The sequence below is a fragment of the Harpia harpyja genome, chromosome 19 (genome assembly GCF_026419915.1).
Source record: "Harpia harpyja isolate bHarHar1 chromosome 19, bHarHar1 primary haplotype, whole genome shotgun sequence".
In the NCBI taxonomy this organism is placed as follows: Eukaryota; Metazoa; Chordata; class Aves; order Accipitriformes; family Accipitridae; genus Harpia; species Harpia harpyja.
Genome location: NC_068958.1, coordinates 9,536,362 through 9,563,602, shown reverse-complemented (window position 1 = coordinate 9,563,602; position 27,241 = coordinate 9,536,362). Strand labels below are relative to the sequence as shown.

The window sequence follows — 27,241 nt, the reverse complement described above, 5'->3', positions numbered from 1 at the left end:
TGTACAATACTAGCACTGCTAGTTCTTGCCTAGCTCTTCATCCAGAGTCCTTGCATTAAGGAATAAATGTTTCCATTGTTCCTCTCTGACTCTAGTTTCCCAGCTGGACTAGCAACCATGCTGTCACTGTCCAAAAGCCTCCCTGTGTCAGTGAAGAGCTTTGAGTGTATCGAAGCTGCCTGTGGTCAGTTTTGGCAAAGTTGTGAAGTCTAATATTCAGCAGGCGTAGGACAGTGTAGCAGTCCTGGAGCTCAGCGAAGGTGCTGGCGATCTGCTAGCAAGCATCGTCCATCTTCATGCCTGTTCGAGGCCACATCTAGCCTCAGCTGCGTATTCAGCTCCTTCCTCATGCAGCCAGTATTGATTGCCCCGTTTCTGCTTAATGAACCTGGAAATTTCCCATGATGAAAGAACAAAAAAAATGTAGGACGACTGCCTGTCCCACACCTTCCCTTCCAACAGTGGGAAACTCATCTGACCCTAGACAGGTGAAGTGCTGGTAGGAAGGAGAGTCTTCCACCCAGCAGCATCTTCACTGCCAACATGCCCCCAGGAAAATTCTTTCCTTTCCCAAACAGTGTGGCCTCACCTCTGGCTTTCGTGGCAGCAGGGATGACTGGTTCTGCTCCCTGTGCCGGATAGGCGCGTGTACTCCTGTGTGTACCAAGGGCTCGGTAAGCCAGGAAGAAGAACACTGCTTCTTTTCTATCTACTGTTCCTGTGTCTTTCCTTCACATATGTTGTGCTGCTAAATACCGAGGTAGCGGTTGTTATTATTTATAGCTGCCAGTAGCGTGCCAGGCGTTTTACAGAAGAAATACACCAGGTGCCTTCTTTCAAAGAGCTCACAATTAAATGTTAGAGGCTAGCAGTGCCACTGCTCTCAGGGATTATACATCTCCACTTGGCTGATGTGACTTGACAGCTGGAAGCCACATTCTGATGGCTTTCCTTCTTTCTTGCTTTCTTCATTAAAGGTGCCAGGTTATCTTTGCGAAAGCATAAAACCTGCTTCCTGACCCCACACACAGAACAGATACAGCAATTTTTTCCCTTACCACCCTCTGCCAAATTGCCTTAACCCTGCCCTGGAGAAGAGAAAGAACAATTTGACGGTCTGTGCCCATTCAGTAGGCAGCTTTTCTGCTAAGCCTTTGCAAAGATGCCGCTTGGTGCCAGCTGTAGTGATAGATTTGTGATTCTTCGCTGTTGCGGTTTCTTATGTAATGCTGTAACTATAGCTGGCACTTGACAAAATCCGTAGCTCCTGTTCTGGCTCGGCCGCACATGATGCAAGAATAAAGTAGTAAGGGCGGGTTTATATCTTTAAGTGTTTGTGATCCTGAGACAGGGCAGCCCAGAAGAATTTTTCAGCCTGGGTCTATCTTTGAAGGGTGGGATTGCTCTGAATGACCCCCAGCTGCCTCTCTCAAAGAAATAACTCGAGAGCATGGGAAGAGCCAGGAAAGAGGGACTGCCCCATCTGGAGAATGACACTTTGCTTTGGGATCAGCTCTGCCAGCTCTGCTCCAGCCAGGGACTCCTCAAGGACTGCTGCTACATTGGATTCACATCTCCAGTGTACCTCTTGGGCGATACACAGAGGCTGTGGAGAGATCAGACCCGTAGACTACAACTTAGCCATATGCAAGTGTCCCTGAAAAAGTGAACATTAACAGCTGTCCTATTATTAACCAAATAGATACTATTAGAAATTGATGTATTTAATCACTCCCAACCAGGGTGGAATTTGAACTCGTGACCTAGAAGTAGTAGCAGAATTTTCAGCTGCAGGAAGAAAAAAAATGAAGGTCAAACAGGACTTTTCCTGCTGGGCAAAATAATTTATTGCAGGTGAAACAGTCTCAGATATGTGGTAAATTAGGCTGTGCATTATCTCATGGATAATAATTTCTCTCTGATGTTTGCCTTCTTGTGTGCATCTTTATTTTGGGCTCTAAATTAGAAGCACCAGAAATCTCCGAGGAATAACAAATGCATTTTCTTTGCTTGATTGAGGAAAGAAATATTGGACAGACATGTGTTATGCAACAATTTAAAAATAACTCTCTTGTAAAACTTGGAGTGAACCTCAAATACCACAGAAGAAGCAGAAATGTGTTACCTACCTTTTTATCAGCAGTGTCAGCCAGTACAGCTTTTTTCAGCTACTTTTACTGAACTATTGGCCTGATCATTTCCTGGGCACTTTAATATATTTTCCTAGGAAATAATTCCAAGTCTCTGTTAAATTTGGAGCTACACTCAAACAGGCAAGGATTTGAAAACAACACTGCAGTAAGACTAAAATACCTGTGCTGTCCTTAATACCTTGTTGGATGCAGCGACAGACAAGACAGAAGCCTTTTAGGTGTATCATTGCATGGCATGCAATGCACTGAGCACACTGCGGGCCCAAGGCACCCATCGTGTGATTGCTTCACAGACTTGATCTTAGCCTTTCTGGCCAGGATCTTTTTAAATGTATGGTGACATTGGGCATCTCTGTGCTGATGCCCCAACTCCAGCATTTTCCTGGAGCTTTTTGTGGTAGGAGGGGCGAGGTGGAAATAAAGCTTATTCTTCTCTGCAAATGGTACCCCAGTGAGGGTGCCTGGAATTGGGCACCCCAAATTATCAGCCACTACTAAAAATTCTGGCCCTGAGAGCTCAGTGCAGTAAATGAGATCGTTTATTCACAGCGGTACAGATTTTTTTGAAATGTAAGACCAGTTGCAGATGTAATGACAATAGAGGAAATTAGCTCATGATGGGATTTTAGAAAGAGGCTAGTGGAAATATGTTCAGTAATGTTCAGTTATTAAACCATTAAAGATCCCACTGGAGACCAGCTAGTAAGATTTCTCATAATCTGAAGTGGCTTAAGGCAAAACACAGAGCCCCTAAGGAGGGAAATGACAAAATGTTCCTTTGGAATAGTCACCTCGTCTCCTCGCCCATCTCTGCGTGCTGTGCTGTGCGGTGTGCGTGACAGCACATACGTCTCTCTCGCACATAGGCGCAGGTACATATAGGCTCCCTCCCTCCTCCTGAGGAGCAGCGTCCCAGGAGTGCCACGGTCCCTGTGCCCTTACCCTCCAAAGCAGAGTTTTGGTGAGCAGGGATGGAAGAGGTGAAAGCACGGAAAACTGCAAACATCTGCGTTCGCTTGGGGCCCAATCTAAGCCCTACTGAAAATGCACATAATAACTTCCACTAGCTTCAGGAGCCTTTGGATCAGGCGCTGCGAGTGTCTGCTCCCATGCCTCTGTTTACCATTTTGGTGGGATTACACGGAAACGGGAGGGTATTAAGTTCTGAAAATCAGGTCTTGGCTCAGGCCTGTTAAAAGAAAATCCTAGAGGTCAGGTCTGGATTCAGAGAAGCTGAAGAACGTTATTCTGCCAAGCTGATGACCCTAAATTGGGAAGAGCCTTCTGCCCACAGGGAGAGCCAAACCTGATGAACGGGCACAGGGCTGAGGGTAGCAGCCGAAGTGCTCCCAGCCCCAGCGATGAAGAGTCGACATCCACAAATTGAGGGATGGTTGTTGGGGTCCCAGACCCTGTGCAGGGTGTGCATCAGGCACTTCTCCTGCAGTGTGGTCTGAACCAGTGCTGGAGCCCACACAGATGCTGCCGCTGGCGGTCCCGCACAGAGAAGCTGTGGCACAACCGGGATGTTGTTAACAGCATGAGTAATAAGGCAGCGCTCATCGAGGGGCACGATGCAACAGGCAAAGGTTTGCTGGTGACAATGGTGGCCTTTAAGGTAATTAACCTGTCCTAACCTGCCTGCCAGTCGTGTTACTGTTGCCTGCCATGCCGGTACACCGGAGCGCTATCCTCAGGTGGTGGATACTGGCACCGTTCCCTTGAAATCAATAGAGAAGTGCTGGCTTCCACTGTTTGGGAATAGGACTTTCTGTATTTCATGTCCCAGATCTTTCCTTCCTCAGTCAAACCATAACAGCCTTCCCTCCTGCGGCAGCCACGTCTGAGCTTCATGTTGCGAAGCACTCCCGACTCAGCTTAGGGTCTGATTGCAGCGGTGAAGAAGCAAACACCACAGGTTTCCCCCCTCCTTCCCTGCTTCTAATAGCAACCAGGTGCTCCGACACTTAACCTGTGTGCTGCCGTGAAATTGCCTGTCTAGTGCAAACACCCATGTGAGGCCCGGGGCCTCTAGGATTTACTTTATCCCAGGATTTGTAACCCAATCTCATCTAGATCTCGATTGATATCATCCACCTTAAAAATTCATAATTTTTGTTGTTAAAACATGAAAGTAGAAAATTGTCTCTTGACATTTAATTTTTTTTTCTTTTGATAAAAACCAAGAAATATCTTTAAGGCCTTGGCTGCAAACTTTGTTTTTTATTAAATGTGCTACTGTGTTTTAAATTGGTACCAGGGCAAATACTTGGATGGTTATATCAAAGTCCGCTGGAGTTAATCAGTTGCATATATATCTGTATGTTTGCTACTTTAAAAACTTACGGTTCTTGCACGAAGGACAGAAGAGCATTCAGGGTGTTTAAGGTCCTAAAGAGGGCCTGGATTGGAGAGTAGAGGTGCTACAGTCAGGCACGTAGTCCTGCACCAAGGTATCTTGCACAGACAAGGACCTGCTCTGAGCAGCAAGTGCAAATGTTCTCAACTCAGAGGAACAGATGAGGAACTGAGTTGCAGTGGTTTGAACCTGGAGTATTTTGCTGAGGTCTCTAAAGTTACTTGAGATTTACATCAGCGTAAGCGAGAGCAGAGCTGTAGACTAATTGCCTGTTTTGATTTTGTGGTGATTATGAGAGTTCGTGGTGACTTTGGTTCGTAGAAGTATTTCATGGAGCAAAGGATATTTTCCTTTTCCTAATAGATTGGATCCTTCAACCTGTGACTTCAATCTCAAATATGTGGGGTCTCCATGGTATTGCATAAGTGGGTAAGGTGGTTGGTTTAGGTATTAGTAGAAATACCTTCCTGATACAGTTAGAAGCAAAAGTTGAGTTTGGGCATTGTCTTGATGCCACTGCTTTGAATGGTGAGACTCTGGGCTTCAGACAGCGGAGCCACCTCATGGTACAAAAGGTACTCCACCAAGTATTCAGCTGAGATTATCTGTTCAGGTCATTGGCTGCTCTGTCGTTCTTCCTCGGGAAATATCCAGTTCAGGTTTAAGCTGGGTTTGGGAGGATACCAATCCACCATACAGTCCCCACTCTCCTATCCAACCCATGAGTGTTCATTTAGTACTTCAGCTACGCTGTTTTGATTTGCTTGTAAACAAATAAATCATAAAAAAGCCACAGGGCAAAGAGCAAACCCACCACCCCTGTTGGGACCTATCTCATCATGGATAGAGAGAAAAGCCTCTCCAAGGCTGCTTCCTCGGCATTTATGTCTTCTGAGTCAGCTCGGTGTCTGAGAGAGGCAGGAGACTTGTTTTGAGGCCTTTGCACCTGCCATGTCGCTGGGCTTATCCAAACAGCGAGAGATCGGACCGCAGCTGAAAAAACAGCCCGTCGCAAGAGCTCGGGATTTTTGACGTCCTTCTTTTGTTTACAGCATCTCGCCCCTCCTCTCTCCCCACTGCAGAGCTGGGCAGGAATTCTCTTCATTATCTTCTGCCGTGCTTCTCATGCCATTTTTATTAAAAGAAGGAAGGGCAAGGCGAGGGGGAGCGTGTGCGAGAGAGGAGATAAAAGAAGAAAACAGTCATATTTATACAGTTAATGGCAATGCAGGAAAAAGGATGGGAGTTGGGGAGCAGATCTATTCAGGTTGTCCTAAAGCGACCTCATCCCCTGGGTTCCTCTTTATCAGTTGCTTTTGGAGCACCTGAGGATGGGGGAGCCTGCAAACACCATGGTGGTATTGCCGAGAGGTAAAACCCAGCGCAGTTTAATGACCCATTCTCTGAGTAGCAATGAAGAGAGCGGTGGTAGCTTCTCCAATCTAGAAACATTGAGCCCCGGTTCAGTGCCCAGGACTGGGAGGCTTTAAACATGTCTGAGCAATGCAGTGCTTCTTCACTGAGTTAGTGGTTATTTGGGATATTTCAGGACCTCTGTAAATGACGTTGGGTGTTTTGGTGTCTGTGAGCCTTCTGTAGGGAACGTACTGGAGAGCTCCAGGCTGCGGAGGGTGGGACAGGAGGTGGCGTAGACCTTCAGCTCTTCTGTGTGTGGTTGTATTCGGTCCACCTTGAGCGGCTGATCCAAAGCATTGCAACAAGCGAAGATTTGGGGTCACTGCTATTCGCTACCAGCAGGTTTCCTGTTTTGCTCAGCAAGGCTTCCTTGCTAGAGAAGAAGAGTAAAGCCGACAGTGTTAGAGGGAAACGGGGATGTTGCTGGCAGACCAGGGCTCATTCTGGGCTGCAGAGAGCTCCCCAGGAAACGTCGCCTTTTGGCACAAGAGTTTCGTGGCTATTTAAGTTCAAAGAAAGATGGGTCCTTCATGAGGGTGCTTGAGGTGTGGAATTTGCCTGTTTCATATGACACTGCCTCTGACAGTCATAATTTAATTGGGGATGCCTAAGACCTTGTTGTCTTGTCCTTAAATAACAGGAACGCTGTCTGCTTTCATTGCTTTCTGGCCGTGTATGTTTTCACAGGGCAGAAGCTGGGATCAGCCTTAAGAATATTTTCAATTTTGTTGGAAACAAGTCTTTGCTGTATAAAACCCCTCCCTGCTGTTATTTGTAGTAGGAAAAACATATATACTATTGTAGTAGGGAGAGAGGTGTGGGATGTTTGCTTTCCCTTGGTGCTTTCACTGCTTCTTGAGTGTGTGCTGTGTCCTCAGATGCTGAAGCGCTACAGTGGGCACAGAGCAGATGTGGTTGGGGCAGTGTCAGCCCTTGTAGGTCTGCTGGCACTCGAGGGCATGCGTGTTGCTTCTGTAAATTCAATGATCCTTTAAACCTGCCTTGGTCTGAGTAGAAAACAACTTCCTAGAGGTATAATTTTTCCCATAAGTTTTACAGGAACACCCCAACTGAAAGCAGAGGTCCCTTGCCTGGGGGACACAGCAAGATTAACTCAACTGCCCAGCCTCCCCAGTAAAAACAGGAAAAGAATTAGAGGGTTTTATATTTCTGACCCTGGATCCGTCACTCGGCACAACAGACAGGAAAGTTGCCCTTGTGGTATTTCACACGGCACGTCCTAATTCCCCCTCTAAGCAGAGGGCTTGAGTCATTGCTTTTTAATAAGACTGCCTCCCCACGGGCGGAAGCTGCAGCGATCAATGCGGCTTACTCAGTTCTCGAAAAGGTCATTAAAAGACCATAGATATAAATTTAAAAGAGTGTTTGTTCACATCCTTAACGTTAAAGATGTTCTTCTGTCTCACTTCCTTAAGTAGCATCGTACAAAGCCGGCGTGCATTGGACCTGCGTGACAGCAGAGTGGAAAGAGCACAATATTGCTGTTAGTGTGCCATCAGCTCTGAGGGAAGGCGGGAGAGAAAATAAATGGTCAAAAATCACACTTTTATCACTACTTGGAGCAGAGCTTGTTTTGCTGACATCTCCAGATACAGTTTGTAATATCGACCTTGGTGCCCCATAACTATATAGGAGAGAATAAATTTTTTTTTTTTTCTTTCCCCCCTTCGTTCCTGCATTCCTTCCTCCCTCCCTCGCTATGGTACTGGATTACTGCCTGAAGTATTGTACGTATCATCCCTTTAGCAGCTATATTTTTCCGAAATGCGGGTACTGTGAAGGAATGCTAAAACTCTCAATTGCTGCCGATATGATATATTTAACAGTTCAGGAGGATATAAGTATCTCAGGTTCCAGTTGTTGAGATGTGAAATGCCACATCCAGCTCAATCAGGTTTTTGCCACTAGTTGCATAAGCCAGGGTGAACTGAAAGCACGATGGCTTGCGTTTGAGTTTCTAAGGTGGCTTTCTCGTGTTCCAGTCCAGGCACATCTCCAGTTACCATTGCATGATGCTGGAGGGCACCCCTGGAGCACACGTGCTCCCATTTCTGATCTCTGGGCATGGCTGGTTTGTTGGTGATGCTGCTGGGTGTGACAGCCTGGGGCTTCTCTGCTGTCCCCAGCGTGGGGAAGGTTGTGCAGCTCCAGGTTGCTTTCGACTGGGCTGTCCAAGAGGGGAGCCAGGATGAGGATGGGGAGGATTGGCCTCGCAGCTGCAGCGTGGGTCTGGAGAGCTGGCTCCCAGTCCTGCCATTGCTTTACAGGGACTCTATGTCTCTAGCCATTTGTCTTCCCTTTCTCTGTATTTTAACCTAAGACAAGGATATTATGTTCATAGCTCGTGGGGTATCGTGAGCATAAATAACTTAATAGCTATTTTGTACCCAAACTTTGTAGAAGTAACGGAAGCCAGGCTGTGCAAATACCTAAATCTATGTGTAGGGAGTCAAATATTTTGTTCACCTTCTTTTTTGGAGAAGAAATGGCCTTTTTTTGTGTGTCACTAAACTATAAGGATCATTTGCCTGTCACGACATATCATTTCTCCAGGAGCTTTACATTTTTGAGCAGCAGGCTGCAGTTGGAAATCTCCCTTCCTCAGCGTGTAGCTAGTGACAGGATTAGACCAAAGCCCACTACCACAAAGCCAGCAGTCCCTCTTCTCCGATGTCCATCGGGTCCTCTCCCCATACACAGTTTTTCGTTCACAATCCATACAGTTAAATATGCCAGAGTTCTCGCCACCTAATAACTTGCATTTCCAGTTTTCTGTCTTATTCACCCACATACACATTCATCTCCAGTCACCTAATAATTCATAAACACCATATTCCCTCCCATGCTTAATTTAGTACTGTCTTCTTCCATTATGTTCTGCCAACTTCCCGCCCTGTACATAAACAAATGTGAACTTTTCCTGTTTTCCGTTTGCTTACATGTACACACAAGCATACACAAACACTCCCACAAACTGAAACACGCTCGCAGAGGCACATTTTCTGCTGTTAGCCGAATGCCTGCCCATCACCTATGGGTGTCAGTGGAAATCACGCAAAAAATCAGACTCTGAAAACTACTATTTTGCACTCATGCGTGTGATCTCAGCGCATCAGAAAGCAGCATGGATTTGTTTATTTTGTAGCTGTTATAGCTGCCCAAACTGTTCATTTGTTAACAGTCTTTTCTAAGAATTGAACCTTTTTTGTGGTTAGCAGATCCCCAGTGATAAAATCCACATTTCTGCAAGTATATTTGTTAATCTTAAATATTTCACAAATGGTTTTGAGAAGGAACTTGAGAAATAACTGCTCTTTAATAATCAAAGCTTGCCTCTACTTTCATTTCATCAGTATATATCAGAAACTTCCCATCTTAATAAGTGGATTTATCAGACAGTGAAATCTAGAGGAAACCCTCAGTATTATACATCAATGTGTGTTTGGCCAGTTATTGCCTATAATTTTTCTTTTTTTTTTTTTTGAAAACAGTTTTTTTAAATAGGTCCCAAGGGCAGAAATTTGAAATTTTCCACTTTGATTGAATAAACACTCATACCAATATCTGGGTAGATGGCTCCCCAATCTGTAGGTGAATTAAGATAGCGTTTGTGCTGCCTGAATCCTCAAATTTAGTTGGTAAGAGCTACAGACTATTGCTGGCAGGAATCAGGTGAAGCAGCAATGAGAAAGCCAGTTGTGTTGTGTTTTCGTTCCACTGAGTTTCACTCCCCATTTCAAGTGTGGTAACAAAGAATCAAATCCCAGTGCTGTTCGCCTGCAATTCTTTCAATGGCAGTTAATAGTATCATGAGAAACAGCTTTTTTGTAAAATATAATGTGTGATATTGGAGTTTAAGTCATGCTTGTTAATTTAATGAATGTTGTAAGGAGATACTTATTTCATGAACTTGAAGATTTCAGTAACTACAGTCCATTGATATCTACTTCAATGGCTTTGTTGCTCTGTGTAGTAGATACATCTCTTCACAGTACACACTTCATTAATATGTGCTTTTTGACCAAGTTCCTGTGACAAAAAGACATGTATATTACTGTCAGTAATTGGGGCAATATGAGCGAATAAGTAGAGGACTGGCGTGGGTTAGGAAAGAGCTGGGTTGCGTTATGGGCTCTGCATTTAGCCTGATTGATGACTTCGAGCAAATCATTTTGCCTTCACCACTCTGTGGCTTTACAAATTGGCACAATGAGGATAATGGTAATGAGTTTCTTTGTAGAATGTTTTGAGTTCTGATAATGTAAAAGAAATTGTAAAAGAGCTAAACATTTATATTAGGTTCTTTATTATTTCTGTATTGCATATAACAAAATTATTCCTCATTTACAGATGCACCGGATTTAGGTAATTATGGCTTTGCGTAAATATGTAACAGTTTGCTAATTCTTTTGTGAATATTTCGATGCTAATACCGTGATGCAGTGCTGTGGTATGGACCCTATTTTTTGTGCTTTCCTTTTTAACTCTGTTGTTTTAATACCTGTATGCAAAGTGGATAACTTATTTATCTGTCACTGAAACATCCCTAGTCCAGTTCTGTCTTAAATCAATGGGCAAATTCCCACTGGCTCCAGCTGCAGCTGGATTGAGCTCAGGGCTGTTGAGGAAGTAATCAGTGTTTGTAGGGTATTTTAAGTTCCTTAAATGAACTATGCCACAAACTTGCAGGTAATGCTGTCCCTGCTGTGGAGAGATGGGAGCAGAAGTGCTCGGAGGCTGAGCGCAGTGAAGCACAGGGCTGGTTTCTTAAATGCTGCAGTGCTATTGACTGTCGGTAATGGTGATACCGTTTCCCCCTGCACGGTGAGGATTGATACACTGTCGTGGTGTCAGGGCAATGCCATCTTTAGTGTGGGTATAGGTGTAAGCAGCAACACACCAAACTGCATGTTTTTCATCAGCAAATAGTTTACCTGTCAAATAGTCAAGAGTTGCACCTATTTCAGACCTGTGCATAAATCAAGCATGGACATAGGTAGCGCTGATTGTGCTCACACAAGAAAGACACCCAACCAAAAATTAATCCCATCAAAATGAGGTAGGAATATTCTGAGGGCCTGATTGAATTAAAACTTGCTTTTTTGGCAGCCAAAATTGCCCTTTGCTACCGCCTTTGTTGTACCGATCACTTAATATTTCCTTTTGTCTTGCAGGGAACTGAGCGATAGGACCACATACACATACCAGGTCGTCATTGTTTCCGGGACGGAGGAGAGCGAGCCTTCCCCCGCGCTTGTGTATATCTCTGGAAGTGGATACTGTGGAGACGGGATTATCCAAATGTAAGTCTGGAGCGAGCAAACAGATAAATCTGGGCACATCTCCTCAGCCAGAATCTGAGACTAGAAAGGAATTGATGACCTCTGATGTCTCCTTAGTTTAGGCTGGCTCTCATCTGTAGATAATGACTCATGTGCTTGATGATTACCAGGATGATGACATTTAATTGGAACTTAGGCCCTGTTATCCTGGCACCAGTAGATACAGACAGAGATACAGATAATGGAGTCCAGACAGCAGGATCGATATGAAAGTACGCTATATGCTGTTTATGCTGTTTGTTCATGTATCCATATCTTTATACATGTATATGACATTTCCTGTATGGAGCTCAAGTAAGTGCTGGAAAAATCCACACAGCCTTTGGTGCTGTCCTTACACATGAAGTCCCATGTGCCTGGCAGCTGGTGGACAGGGTAAAACCCCTGCTACATGGTGGGCCAGGTTCCTGGTGCAACCTCTTTTTGACTGACCACCGGAGCTGGGATGCATTTGGAGGCGATAGATTTGGCCTCTGAGGGAGAGTGCTGGGAATTGCATGTTCTCGATCAGCTCCTCCCTCTCACCAGCTGCCAATCTCCAGACCACTGAAGATGTAAAACAATCATTCACGACTATGTTAGGGTTTATTCTTTTACTATGTTGGCCCTTAAGGCTACCTGCTTCAAAGCTTCCTGGCATTAGATAATTTAATTCTTTAAACAATGGAAGTAACAACAAGCAAGTGCTTAATCCAGCCAGTATTATTTTCTTGAAATAATGCTGATCAGCAATCACATAGTTCAACTCCGTCAGATGATATACCTGGCAGCAAGTATTTTCAGGATGAGGCCCAACAGGCAGGGAAATCAAAGAGAACAATCAAACAACATATGAATCCAGGGTAGTCTTGGAGAGAGAGGTGGAGAAAGACAGATTAATTTTGCTTTCCATAACTTTTCTCCTACTGTTATGTTTGCACATTCCTCAAACATCACTTGTGGCTTTGCAGCAAGCGTCAAACAATAGCTGAGCTGCCTCGGGAGCGAGCAGGAACCAGACTGTCACAGCTTGGTTGGTTGTGGCCCCACTTGCAGCTGCGGCAGCCCCTTTCTCATCTGGTTCACACTCTTCTCCCCACACGCTGCTCCAACCGTGCGGGCTGGCACAAGGCAGGACCCCGTCCCCGACACCACCTGCTCCCTGTCGACTGCTGTCTTCCAAATGCTGTCACCTGGAATAGCCCAGCACCAGGCTTTATGCCTTGTTATTCCCATGCTGGGGTCACAGTCTGGCCCTTCCAGATTTAATACAAAGAGTTTCAGAGATTCCTGTTCTCTTTTTCCCCACCTGCTGAGTTGCAGCCACACCAGCTATGAAGGAAGTTACTCATATCCTCATCAGAGAACAGCAAGTGGTATCCACATGTGCAGGAGAGAAGTGGCCAGGCAAGCTTGTGAACCAGGAATGATGAAAGTCAGGGCTGGAGGAGAAAGGGAGAGGTATTTTAAGGGTCAGCACACAAAGCTGCTGTACTGGATTTCAGGGCTTTAGGGTTCTGCAGAGGGGTTGCAGCGATCGTCGGGATGACGCCATTTGCCATCTGACTCGTTTTTGCATGTGTGTGCCCTGCTTACAGAGACTTGGGGGAAGAATGCGATGATATGAATAAGATCAACGGTGATGGCTGCTCCCTATTCTGCCTGCAGGAGTTATCCTTTAATTGCATTGGTAAGTCTGGCTCAGAGACCTTCCACTCACGGTGGGCAACAACTTTACGCAGAGTGCAAGGCAAAAATCAACAGTATTTTCAGCATTTCCAGCTGAAGAGTTGTCATGGAAGAGAAAAAAAGGTGGAATTTGTAGGTTTGAAAGGCGAACATATCTTCCCAGCTTCTGGTCCTTTTGGTGGGAAATTGGTTCTGCTGGCTTTGAAACAGCCGAGGACTTAAGGCTAAGTCAGCCATTGTGGGACTGATCCAAAGCCCATTGAAGTCAGTGGGTGGTTTTCCACTGGCTTCAATAGGCTTTAGATCTGGCTATGTGAGAAGACATGAACTGATTTTTTCTGGTAAACAGGAGGAGGAGTGAAAGGGGAAGGGAGTGAGACCAGAAGCAAGTCCAGCTGAGGTCACACCTCCTTTGAGTTGCAAATCAATATCTGAGGATCAAAGGTCTAGCTAATCCCCTTTTTCAGAGGTGAAAACTACTTAATCAGATTTCATTTGCAAGCCTGGTTTGCTCTGATTAGCAAAACCTGTAAGCACAATGGCCGGAAGATGCTCGAGCTATCGGGGATAGCAGGGCTGCAGTTGTGAGCTTTACATATTTATTAAACTCTCTAGGAATGCTGGGGGCAGAGAAGGGAAGTGGAGACCAATTTACGCTGCACCTTCTGTGGGGCAGCCCTGCGTTATGGGATTGTATTTCCCAAACAGGGCTCAGCAGATCTGGGAAAGGATGAAACATGCAGAGCTTCCGAAACCAAAGTTAATGTTTATAAAGCGTCGGCTTTTTCTCAAGGGATTTTGTGAGACTCCTTATCTGGACTGATGAAGCAAATACTCTGTCCCATCTAGTGATCCCATGCCTTCAGCTCAGGCCATCAGTCCTAAGCAGATAATATAATGTTGGCAAGACTGAAATTGGCTCTTTTTGGCAAACGGACAATTATCTCTTGTGCCTGGAGTGACATATAAAGGACCTCACAGGCACCACGTTTCCCTTGGGTGGTAAGCTAGAGACTGCTTGTCTCATCATAATGGCTACGTTTTTACTTCAGCATCCCACACTGTGCAACTTGAGGCCTGATTTGGTGATGTACTTATTTACATATTTACATATGTAAATTGCTCTATTGAAATCTGAGCGTATTTATGGTTGAGGCTAATTGTGACTATTGGTGGTCTTGAAGTTACATTTGTGTTTCAAGTAACTTGCTGCATTAGACCCTCAAGCACTGAAAGATATTAGTCATAATATTTTGAAAGTGAGATAAACACTTATGCAAATGTTTTGGGTTCTCTGAAAGTCAGGCATAGTGTGAGGCTGGTTCCAGCAAGGGTTTGGGTTGGAGCTGTATGGCTGTATCACCCTGCTCAGCAGCAGGTCGGAGCTCCTCAGTCCAGGTCTGTACTTTGACCACATCCCAGTGTTACGTTAGGACATGACCCAGGTCCTCCCCTGCGTACATTGGTTCTCAAGGAAACCAGGTTGTGTGGGCTGCGCAGGAGCTGCATCATGCTTTAAGTAAATCCCCAGACAGGAGTAAGAGTGGGGTGTCCCAAGCCTTGGACCCCACAGCAGTGTTCTGCCAGGTGGGTGCAGGAGCCTGCTTTATGCACGTGTACACCTTCATCTCCAGGACCAGCGACGGGGCTGGTTAAAGTGTGGAAGAAAACCTGTCTGACAGCAATATGATTAGAAAATGAAGCAACTAAAACATACAGATGGATTTTTCTACGCCATTACACAGGAAGGGATTTTTCAGATTTGCTTGTGTTGAAAAGGAAAGGGGAATTCCAGAGGTAAAAAGTTGTTTGATTGTCATGGTCTTTGGAAGGTTGTGGTTTTCCACTGGTCCTGGATTACAAAAGCAAATGAAATCAAATTGTCTGTGAAATACTGAATGTGGGGACTCACTTAGGTGAATAAAATTAGCTGAATCAATGGAAAGGTGCGTGGACGCAGAGCTTACAAATGGTTTGTTGCATGACTTTAGAGTTGTGGTGGTGCAACTGCTGTAGTGGTGATGGCCTCAGTGTGCATGCAGGGTCTGCGAGGGTAGACCAGCTGCGTTGTTTTGGGGCAAACACTGCCTTCATCGAGTCCCTAGGAAAGGTTCAGAGAACGTAGTACCTGTGAAACAGGTCCTATTGGCTTTTATGGGTGCTGGACCACCGTGAATTAGGACATCAAGAGCTAGAGAGAAACTGCTGGCTAATCTTTCACACAAATGAACAGTACTGATTTGTGTTCTGCTTTAACATATCAAGCATTAAAATCTCACCGGAAAACATAAAGATATTGGGGAAGCAAGTGGCTGTATGTACTACCTAATAATAATTTAAAAGAGCAGAAATTCAGCATTCTCCACAATCTAATAATATCAGACCAAATCCTCTGCCTTTAGCCAAACAAAAGTCGTCTTTGAGACTGATGGGGCGTTTTCTTGGAAAATACAGAATGCTTGGGTCCTTGTTTGAGGAGCACAGAAAAATAAGCGTACTTTATTTCCATGTTTACAAGGCTAACACATGTTATAATCCTGTAGGACAACAAGTAATTATTTCAGAGGGTGTTATTTTTGCAGTGATGTTCTTGTTGTATTATGTAGCTCTTTAAGAGCCCCGGGAATCACTCCCCTTCACCAAAGAATTCAGTGAGCCTCAAACACATGTTCAGAGGCTTTGCTGGCTTGGGGGCCTCAGGGTTTGATCTTGCAAATGCTTCCTTCCAGGCATGTTTCTGAACTACCACAAGGCATTCTTTAGACTTCAGCAAATCTAACCACAACAGTGAAGGCAATGCTTGTCACAAATTGTCTGCAGGATTGGGTCCCACATGGCTGAAAATAATCACTAAACATTTTGTTTGCAAAGGCAGGGCTGAAGGGGTGTCATCGGGGGGTTCCATAGCAGGAGATTTGATAGCAAAGCCCAAGCAGGCTTCTTCCTTCCAAAGCAGAGACCACGCAAGTCTCCTCACTTGGTAGAAGACAAATACAACAGAGCCTGCAAACACCACCAAGCTTTAGATTTAGAGCCATGAATCACAGAATAATTTAGGTTTGATGGAGTCTCTGGAGGTCTCTGGTCCAAGGAGGGCCAACTTCAAAGTTGGAGCATGTTGCTCAGGGTCATGTCCAGCCGCGTTCTGGATATCTCTAAGGATGGAGGCAGCCTGTTTGCAGGTGTCCCTCTGCCTCTCTTTCTCCCTTTGCCTTTTACAATCATGAGGTTTAGGGTTTTTTTTTTAATTGGTCCAACTTTCCTTTGAATAAATGGCACAAGGCTCTCAAGACACTTTGCGCTAGTGCCTGTAATAAAATTAGACTTTTTTTTTTTTTCCTTCTCGGTTTTGTTTTCCCTCGTCCTTTCCTCTCTAATCAGATAACAGTGGATCAATCTGCTCTGCCACGGGAGGAGGGGCACGGGGGAAGGAAGGAGGGAGGCAGGGAAGAAAACTGTGTGGTCTTACTGTCAGGCTGTCCTGGCCTTCTCTGAACACAAAGCCGAGTAACAGAAAACAGATAAGATTAATAGCGTTTTCTTCCTACAACACGCTGAAGAGCAACAGTGAGATTAATTAATTAATTAATGAAAGCATCTGGCAGTACTCCTTTTTTAAGTTCTGCAGTACACTCACCCTTCCCCATCCTGAAATTTATCATCTCTACTTTTTTTCCCCTTTGCATAGCAGATTTTGCATATTTTATCTCTTTTGCACAGGATTTGGTCCCATGGGGAAAGTTTCGCTTTGCCTTTTGATTTGTAGGAGACAAGTGAATCAAAGTCGTGTCCGCTGTGACTGATGCACCCCTCTGCTACCTCTTGGCTGCTTTTCCTTCACCTTGCTCTTGATTACTCTCGGGATAACTGATTTTTGCGATTACTGTGGATCTCAGCCAAGTTCAAGCTGATGTGTCCTGTGTAAAACAGGCCCCAGTCATAAGAGTTATGATTTGCAGTTGTGGGAACCCAGAGCTTTTTAGCACTTGATCCATTCCCACCAGACCATTGAGAAATGGGTGTCTAACAAGCAGCTGAGCACCTTGTCCTTGGTATGCACTCTCCCACACACCAACATTGTACACATGCATCTAGATATATGTGCAGACATTGAAAAAGAGCGCTGCTTTCATTTGCATTCCTTTTGTTGAGTGTGATGTGCATTATGCATTGATTTAGCTCACCAGTGCCAAAGAAAGAGAAGGATATAATAAAAAAGATGCAGAGATCAATAAAAAAGAAGGGAGGGGGAGAGAAAGTAATACGAAAAGAGATGAGTAAAGACTGATAGACACATTGAAACACAGCTGGGAAGTAGCTTCAGAACTTCTATCTACCCTTAAGTTTGCCTGGCAATTTATGGGGTTTTCGGTTGCATCTTACTGGTGTTATTGCTACACTTTATCTCCTTTGCTTATAAGGGGCTCTTCGCTAAAGCCTTTTTACAGCAAAACAGGGCAGCGCTTCCGCTAACTTCCACATGTGAGTGGTCCTACTGAAGAACGTGAATGTTTCAGGTTAGACACTCGTCTCCATGGTTTGTTGGATAAGGGCCTTCAGGGATGTAAAATAAAAGGAAAGGCACAGAGCAGAGGAAAAGAGAAAATAAATATATGTAGCTCTTGAATTTACCACCAACTTCTGGCATGCTTGAAGCATTAGTCGCCAGTGGTTGTTCTGGGAGAAGTATGATTTTAATTTGACAATGATCCTTAAACACCTTTTCTTTCGCTCCTGCTTGGCCTCAAATGTTTTTTTGCTACCTTACAAATCTGGATCTGTCCTTCTCCTCCTCAGAGGCCTCTCCCTCCAGCTGTGAGCCTTACCTTTGTGGGAGCTCTATCCTTTACCTCTCCCATTATCCATAAATTAAGCATAGCACTTTCCCCTAATCTTATTGTTTGGCGGGCTGCATTGCATTCAGGGAAATGATTAATATTCATGAGCTTGCTATCTCTGTTTGGTGCATAATCCTCTAGGGAAATTGCAGTGTTAAATGAGTGACACAAACCTAATTTTATATGTCTTTTCTTTCCTTTCTTTCTTTTTCCTTTTTTTCCCTTTCTGACAGAGAAGTAATGTGCTTAAAATAAATTGATGGATGACCATCCATATTCATTGTGGGCATGCTTTGAGAGCGCGCCTCGCTCCCATCCTCTCCCCCTCCCTTCCTCATACCCCTGCACAGGAACACAGCTTTGACTGCCGAAACTGCGGCCCCACACAGCAGCTAATGGTGATTTTGCCTTCTTTCACGAACATTAAATAGGCCTTGGCTGACCCTGCCGAGGGCTTTCAGTAGAACAACAGCATGGGAGAAACCGAGCCACCTTGCAAGTGAAACTCAGCATCTCACAGGGCATCAATAAGTCTAAAGCATTCACCAAGGAGCTTGGGAAAGAGTATTGCTGTCGATAAAGGAGCTGAGGTTCTATAGCAGAATTTCATAGCAAATAGCAATGAATTTACCGACCGGGGCTATTCAGACGATATTTGTGTGAATCCTTCAGTTAGGGCAAATACTTTGAAGCTGACTGTTTCCTGCAGCTCATGGGAGTGTGGCTACATGTTCTTAAATGTCTAAGCATTCATTTGGCAAGTTAGTAATCACAACATCGTCATAAAGTCTCTTAAAGTGATTTTCAGACTGCCATCATTAATAGTGCAATCTTAGTAGGGCCATCTGAGCCACAGAGCAGAGAGAGCAGGCATCTCAGGCAGCAAAATACAAAGGACAGATGCTTTTTTGTGGGGGAGAATGTGGGCTGAAGTGGTATTTGCCTGCATTTTTCCCTAGGCCAGTGACTCCAGCCCAGCTCAATCCAGCTTTGGTTTTTAGGACACAGCTACAATGAGAGCCCAACAGAAGAATTACTCCTTCGCTTGTTGCATCCCTCACGCATTACTCTCTGTGGATCAGAGAGGCTTCCACGGCTAGTCATACTTCCCTCCTTAGAGTATGCTCTGTGACTCAGCAGCAACTTGCTGTGCTGAGGATGATGCTGAGCGCAAGACCTTCCTTTGCAATAACATCCTACCACAGGCACAAACAAGCAGTTTGTTTTCCTTGGTGAATGGCACCACTGATTTTTTCTCTTGGGCTCCTTCCCAGCCTCCCAAGCAAGTGGGCCAGGTGTTGAGAAGGGCCACGCTGGCCAGCCTTCTCGTGGTTGTAGAGGTTGCTGCCTTGTGTGACAGAAGCCTCAAGACTTTCAGTCAAACAGTCTCCACGTTTAGCTAATACATCTGTGTAAGCCTGAGGAAATATTGAAATATTCTCAGCACCGCTTTTCTGATTTATCCAACCACCCAGGGAGGGAAACAAGATTAGGTGGGAAGAGGACATGTGTTGTAGTGCTTTTATAACGTGCTTGGTTGCCCGGGGTTGGGGGAAGGCCACATTGGCTCCTGTTGGCTAGCCGCAGAGCAGATAAGGTCTTACTACCACTGCTAGCGATGGAAAATATCCTTTCTCTTAAGTGACAAAGGCTCGTGTTCTTGGAGGTGAAATATCAAATTTCAGTGCCGGGCTCTGTGAGGGAGTTGTAATTGTATCTGTCTGCAGCACACAGATCAATTGCATAATTATTGTGTTCCAACCGCTATATCATACCGATGAGCCGAGTTACGCCAGACAAAGGACAAGCCCAGGAATGTATTTCCACGAAGCAGCTGAATTACCAGGGAGCCGTGCTCCGCAAATGCATTATGCCCACCTGCTCGGTTCAGGAGATGCTCAGACACAATTGTCATATTGTAGAGAAAAAAGCCTCCTGCGAGGCCCCTGGATGTTCCGCAGTAGATTGCAACACCCGTGTTGCCTTCATTTCCAAAGTGTCTGTTTTATTTCATTGAAGGAAAACGTCACAATTTATTGATATGCAACTTTATTCAGAAAGGTCTGCCCAAGCTCTGTGTAATGGTTTTTCTCTTTTCAAATCAGAACATCCAGGAAGGAAAATAACTCTCAAATATTTTACTGTAGCAGGAAATATCTCTGTCTCTGGCTTCTTCAATATTAAAGAAGAGATTAGCAGATATCCTGGAAGCAAGCCATGTTATTCACTCTCTTCCCACTGAAGCCAAAGGTGAAACTCCCATAGAAATAAATGGAACAGGTTCTGTGATTGCTCAGCCGCCGGGTTCATGTGATATGCAGTGGAATTATTTCTCCTTTTGTGATAGAAACCTCTGGATACATTTCTTCTCATCTGTGAACATAAACACCAGTGCTGGAGATGTCGATTAAGTGACAGGGTGGTAAAATCCTGCTTCTGCAGAAGTTGCTGACTTCGGTGAGCCTGTGATTTGGCCCTCCCTGTGTCTGAAAGGGCCTGCACACCCCTGGATAGACCTTACAGGGGTTAAAATGTGAAGCTTGCTCCGTTCCAAGAGTTTGTTACTCTGAGACAATGCTTTTGCATTTTTGTCGTGTCGTCCCCCCCCGCCCCTTTTTTTTTCTTTTTTTTTTTTTTTCGGACAAATAGTTATGTGGCATGAGACTTGTTATAGTTGGAAACATCCCTAAGTAAACAGCTGAGCTTAAAAATACTCCTTTTTTTGTCTGGCCTTTTAAAAAAATAGTAGTTATTGCACAAAAGAAGACTATGCTGATGCCAATCATTGCGTTCTAGCTGAAAACAGGAAGCCGCCCCAAGTGTCTGTCCCCAGCACTTTGACTATGCAGCTCGGACATTAAAAGCCTCGTTGGAGGATGTGCCCTGTGCTATGCATTGGATCTCTTTATCTCTCTCTTTCTTTTTTTTTTTTTTTTTTAATGAGGTGGAAGGCTGCCTATCACAGATAAATGTATATCCTGCATGTCTGCTTCCTGATCTGTACCAGACTTCATTCATTTCGCTGGTTATTTTCTACCCTCACTTTGAACAGGTAACTGTGATGGGGAGTTACCTGCTCATCCAGACCTGGTCTGGCAGGCGCTTCCCAGGTACTCCCTAAATCCTCTGCCTTACCTTGTGCATCCTTTCATCTCTGAACCCCAGAGGAGGGGTTTATATTTCAATACAAAAGGCTGTCTTTTGCACTGTGCTCAGGCAGCTTAAGAAGCAAGGAGAAATGGAGTTTGCATCATTTTCTGGTGCAACACACGAGAGCCTCAAGATCATTCTTGATCTTGAAGCCTGACTGCAATAGGAAGCAGGCCAGGTCTTGCCAATCTGTTTCCCCAACAAATCCCCCTTCTCCAGATTGATGTCTGCCACGGAGTGTTCAGGGATTCCCAGGTGTCACAGAAATCTTCACTGAAGCGGAGACTGCCTTTTCCCAAAGCAAGGGCAAGAGAGGGACTTTGATTTGGCCCCAGCATTTTTGTGCCTTCAGTAAGAACTGTCAGGGAAAAGGAGCTCGGGCTGCCTGAATGAATACGTGTTCCCCGAGTTCAGCTCAGGATCCTTCAGCATCTGTTGTCAATCCCCCAGAGATGCTGTTTCCTGCTGCCAGGTGCTATGCCTGCAGACATTTTACTGTTCTAGGTTTAAGCTGGATTTCCAGGTAACTGCTTTTTAATTTTTTGAAGTCATTTTTCCTTGAGGACAAATCAGATTTCCTTCATGTTCTCTTCCTGCATATCTCTTTCAAATCAGATTCAACTCTGAAGTGAGAAGTCCCGGTGTTGATGAACATAGTCCATGACATGGGCCATACGTGACCAATACATCACTATGACCTTTGCTAGATCTTGGGAGCCTATAGAGCTCTGTGGAGACAAAAATTAGCTCATATTACCAAGGCCCTGGATGCATTTCATGTCACAGTAGTTGAGAAGAGAATGGAAGAGGCATTTTGCACCATTATGGAAATAAAGATGTTAGCTACTGCTTCCTAGAAATATACCACTCCTGACACTGCCCTCCCCGGCTTTGAGCCTGTATGACTCTACGGATTTAACTGAGCTGTGTTCACACCACTGTGGAAAGGGAAGAAACCTGTTAGTTTTATTTTGTGAGGGCAATCGTAGGAAGAAACAATCTGGTCGTTCTTCACTTTGCTCATGAAAATGTAAAGCCCAACGTGTAATCTACCAAGCATCCAAGACCACAGTAAGAACCAGGATTCAGAGCTGGTGCTCAACACCTGCAGAAGGAAGAGCCTCTGCTGTTTTTTGGCAGCCTACCCAGTGATGCACTAAATTTGGCTGTTGTAGGTTGATGCCCTCGTCAGTCACCTCACCAGTGTCTGGGAAGGATTTAAAGAAGTCCCCCTCTTTGCCATTACTCAGAAGTAGGAAGCTCATGGGCAGAAAAGGTCTTCCCCTCTTCTCACCAACGCTCGCCTCAAAGCATGGCATTGCACGCTTCAGGGTGGGGTGTCAATAGTAGGACTTACAGATCTTCCTTAAAAGAAAGCTAGGGTTGCAAAGCCCCTTTTCCCCATCATTTTTCAAAGCACACAAAAGCAAGCGGGTACCTAATCTCTCAGCCTTTGTGCGCAGTATCATCCAGCCAGCGAACCCGCGCTGCGATGGAGGGCAGGGTGCAGCGACTCTCCAGGACTAGCACAGCCAAAGGGCTCATGACAGTGCAGTTCAGTAAGACTTTGTTAATCATTTAGGCAGTCTCCATTTAATTCAGACATCTCAGTCTCTCCATTCGGTTCCTCCCTCGGGTTTTGCAGACTCCGAGCAGACAGATTTATTGGGGTCTTAAGCATAATCAGGAACAAATTAGCCTCTGTTAGGATCACACACTGGCCTGGATCACAGCTATTCAAAGGCTGCCTTCCCATCCATGTGAGTATGAATTAAGTCATCGGATTGGAGTAGGTCTTGAGTATTCTTTTATCCCAAACACACGATCTTATCAGAAGCCCATTACGTTTATCATCGCATTAGGAGGGAACATTTGGAGCCAGTGCAGGAGTATGTTGCTATATAAATGTTGTGCTTACTTCAGGGCCGGTCGTGAAAATAAGTCAGTGCTTCAGGAAGGCCAGGGAAACACTGTTTAAACACATATGCCTAAAATTAGGCTGTGAGTTTCTGGGTATGCGTTTGCATCAGTGGGGTGACTGCATTGGGTATGCGTAAAGAGAGCGTACATGTGTTTGTGTGTTAATGTTTCTGTCAGTGTGGGTGTGTAGCAGGATGCACTTGGGTGCCGGTGTTTCACTGTAAGTGTGTATCTGTGCATATGTTTATATGCTGAAGGTTGGGTCTTTTTAATATGGTAGGTATGTTCCTTTCTTTTTTTTTTCTTTTTTTACAGAAATAAGCCCCTGTTCATAAAACAACAAAGAAACTCTTTTTCCAAAAATACATATTTTCATATGTTTGGGATTTGTTTATGAGGATTTTTGATGCTGACCACAGTCTTCCCAGGGCTGAATATTTCTCAGAGATTTCTGCTGAGACTCTCACTCAAACTGGGACATAGTGCTCTGAGGCGGGTGAGCTGCTTAGCTTTATCCTACTGCTCTTGGGTACAGCAGAGACCTGGCTTACGCTTTGATACGTCTCTGCAGAGGGAGGAGCAGAACAAGAGATGCAGAAGGATAAGGTGAGGGAACCCAGGGTTTGTCTCCATGGCCATCACAGTTACATGCTCTCTCTGCCCTTTCCTTGAGCTGGCCAGACACAGAGCGTGTCTTTCCCAGGGATGAATGAGCCACACTGGTGTAGCACTGTGCCAGCATTAATAAGCCCTACAGAGAAACAAGGTATGTTTACGGGGATGTCCAAGCTTGGGGCTCTCGGGGCACGTACCGATCACGCACAGTTCAAGCACACGTTCCCAGCTGGGTCCGTATCAGATGAGGCGTAGCAGGGCCCTGCTGGCATCAGGGCTGTTGGGCAATCCGGCTGTGGGAGGAGGCAAGGCAGCGGGCGCTGGGGCCAGCACTGCTGGGTTGCCTTAGGGCCCATCTGCACATCCACCCGAGCCCCCTCCCACTGTGGAGTAATGGGACACCCTGGGGAGCCATTGTCATCTTTTGTCTGTGAAGCACTCTCCCAAGCGCTCCTCCTCTGAGCTCTTCGAGGTGTGTGGTATATGTTTGGTGGCTCCCAGCCATATGAAGATTTGAAGATGTGACATGTAGGGTCAAGAAGTTTGGCCACCCCGGGAAGATTCGCTCAGACACAGGGCTGCACTCATACAGCTGAACGGCTTCCAGATTCATGCTGGCTCCTTTTCGCCAGCTCGGAGTACTGGCCCAGCAAATACACAGTTCCCCACACTTATCCACGTACACAAGTTGTCCACAGAGGTCGTGAGGAAATGAAACCGTAATGACATAGACTTGTCCATTCTTTCAAACTCACACTCTCTTAAGGACCTGGAATTTTGCACGGGGGATTGAGAGGAAGGGAGGGAAAAAGGAGTGAAAGTCATTAAATAATTGAATTGCAATAAACTGATTTTTTTCTGGCTCATGATGGTATTTCACTGTGTAAACTAGGAGGAAAAATAAACAGGGGATTTAGTAGTTTGGAAGTAGCTCAAAATCGAGCAGCCGTTGGATTTTCTGACACCTAGCTCAAGATAGTCCAATGCTACCGACAGGACTCTCCTTAGGGATCGTTTCCATCAGTCCAGCTAGCAGCTCTGGCTAATTTCCTACCGTTTTTTCAGCAGGCTTATTTGCCAGACAAAAATACAACAGGCTGTCAGAACTGGATACCTCTGGGGACTGGCAATGATAATACAATACAAAATAGGATACCAACAGGTCAAAGGTTTCCATTTCACAGAGTACTCTAATGACTGAAAGTCATTATTGCTATGCAGTCTGTTTGAAAAGAGTAGATGGATCTCAGTTCAGTTTTTAATGGGCCAGTGTTACAGAAACAACCTCAAAAATTTGGCATCTTTGTTGGCAGTCTCATTAGAGAAGCCACAGAATAAATGGACAAGGATAATAAAGTCTTCTGCTGCTTTTGATCCTTTCAGGTCAAATCTGAGTCATGTTGGTTGAAGCCGTGTGTGTATGTGGCAAGCTTACCCTCACACTATGTATACCGTATCTGCTCTTTGGATAAACAGATCTGTTTCGCCCTTTGGTCACTACAACTGTGAACTTGGCGGTTTTCGCCATCCCTAAATTCACAGTTGCTGCTGCTGTTGTTGTTTTGCAGATATCTTTTTAAAAACAAAAAGGGAAACATTGTAGACCAGACCCTCTGTTGGCATTTTTCCATCCAAGTTGGTGGAATTATGCCAACACCCACATTGTCTCTCTATGTATTTTCTCTCTCAGCTTTTTTCTGTCTCCATCCTTTTAAATGGAGATAGATGAAAATAAGCAGAAAACCCCTTACATTAGGAAATATCTTGGGGGAATTGCCCAATACAAGTGTCGACTATTGTTGCTTGGCTTTTTTAAAATCACCTTGCTATTGCCTAGGACCGACCAACGCTTTCACTTCCCAGTGACCTGGCCCAGCAGATACATGACCGCTGATGTTATCGGGTCCTAGCAACTAGATTGCAGACAAGTGTAGCCAGTCCTTTGTGATTTCTCTTCTCTGCTTTCTCCTGGCAGATGAACCCAGCAGGTGCTATTTCCATGATGGTGATGGAGTATGTGAGGAATTTGAGCAAATGACCAGCATCAAGGACTGTGGTGTTTACACTCCCAAAGGCTTCCTCGATCAGTGGGCTTCCAATGTCTCCGTCTCACATCACAGTGAGCAGCAGTGTCCAGGATGGGTGGTCATTGGTCAGCCAGCAGCAACCCAGGTAAGGAAAGCATACTCCCTTTCCTGTCCTGGAAAGTGAATTCCAGCAAGGAGCAACATTCATGAGTGTAGCTAGATGGTCAGCGTTCATACGTGATGTTACCCCTGCCTGTTAACTTGCTGCTTCACCAAGGAAGGCCCCTGACAGCAGTTTCCCCTTTTCTGAGCCGGATTAGTAGTGATGAGTTGAAATTCAGTTCCAATCATGCAAGTAAAAGCTGGCTGAAGTTGTGACCTGCTTGATTCAATAGGAGGTGTAGGAGTCACCTCGACTAACTATCATCACCTAAAAGACTAGGCAGGCTCTCTGCAGCTAGCACAGGGTACTATCTTGCAGCGATGAGTTCTGAAGGCTAATGCCGAGTAATACAAAAGAGCGTTCTTTCTTTTTTAATAGTTTTGTGTTTTCTGTCTCCCGGTTTCATAAAAGCACCCTATTGTTCTATTCTGAGAAAGGTCCCATCCATTCCCAAAGCCATTCATTAGCTTTAACCCCCTTCTTACATGTCTCCTTTGTAACATAAATAGCTCCAGTTACCATAACTTTACCTTTTGTCTCCCTGAGAGAATTAGATCCAAATGAGTTCAAAAAGACATTAGATAAATGCCTGGAAAACAGAGCTGTACACAATGCAGATGCAACAGTCCAGATGCAACCTGACTCAGGAAAGCTCACACTGCTTATTGTTGATTTTTTTAGAGGATACTGCAGGGAAAGGATCATCGTAGATGAGAGCTGCTTCATATATTCCTCCTTCAGCATCCACCATCATCCCTTGCTAGAGATAGAGCAGTGGATTAGGTGGACTTTTGGTTTGACGCAGCAAAGTTGTTCTTACATTCTAATTATCTGGGAGGTGTCTTGAGTGGGCAATGCAGAGAATGCCGTGTCACAGATATGACAAGCTGATTTCTCCGTGAATAGTAAATGCTAAGCATTTCCAGTTGGCTTGCAAGAGAAAACATCTTTATCCAAGAGACTTGGCCTTGTTCACATTGCACAAGTCTGTAACAAATTAATGACCAGGTCAGTTTTAAATGCACAAAGCGTGCTTAGCTGGCATAGTACCAAGACAGAATCCCGAGCCCAGTATTGCCTTTTTGTCATGGTCTCATTTATTATTTCACACTGTAAAAGGAACTTTCCTCTGGACCCCTACCAGTGCCTTCATAACTTCTTTCTCGTTTGAGCTCCCTATGCTGTAGTACAGTCCAAAGCCCGCTGTCGCCAGTTCAGGTGCTGCTTTATGTGCATGTCCCCAAGTACTCTGTCCCCGTGCAGCCGCTACAGAGAGCTGCCCTGATTTTCTCCTAATGCACTGGTAGAAACGCAGCCACACCATGCAGTAGATAGCATATGGTCCTGTGGTGGAAAAAACACCACCGTGCACACACACAACAGAAAGCCCTGCTGTGTAGCCACAACTCGGGCGTGTTTGTTGTACCCAGATGAGATGAAGTTGTCACAGCCTTGTGAAAAAAAAAAGGGGGGCAAAAAAAGCATTGTATTTATAGGCAGAGCACTAGCATATCACACACTGGCAGAGTGAATGGGAACATGCCTCCTGTTATTGCCTGGCCCCTGGGG

General features: G+C 45.1%; 1 protein-coding gene across 1 annotated transcript in view; it reads left to right on the top strand.

Annotated features, from left to right (window-relative positions):
- Positions 1-27,241, top strand: part of PAPPA (pappalysin 1) — a 183,458-nt gene that overhangs the window by 80,969 nt on the left and 75,248 nt on the right. The window contains exons 8-10 of the mRNA XM_052815534.1: positions 11,124-11,252; positions 12,869-12,960; positions 25,458-25,654. Coding sequence (XP_052671494.1) covers positions 11,124-11,252; positions 12,869-12,960; positions 25,458-25,654 — 418 coding nt within the window. The remainder of the gene's footprint in view (positions 1-11,123; positions 11,253-12,868; positions 12,961-25,457; positions 25,655-27,241) is intronic.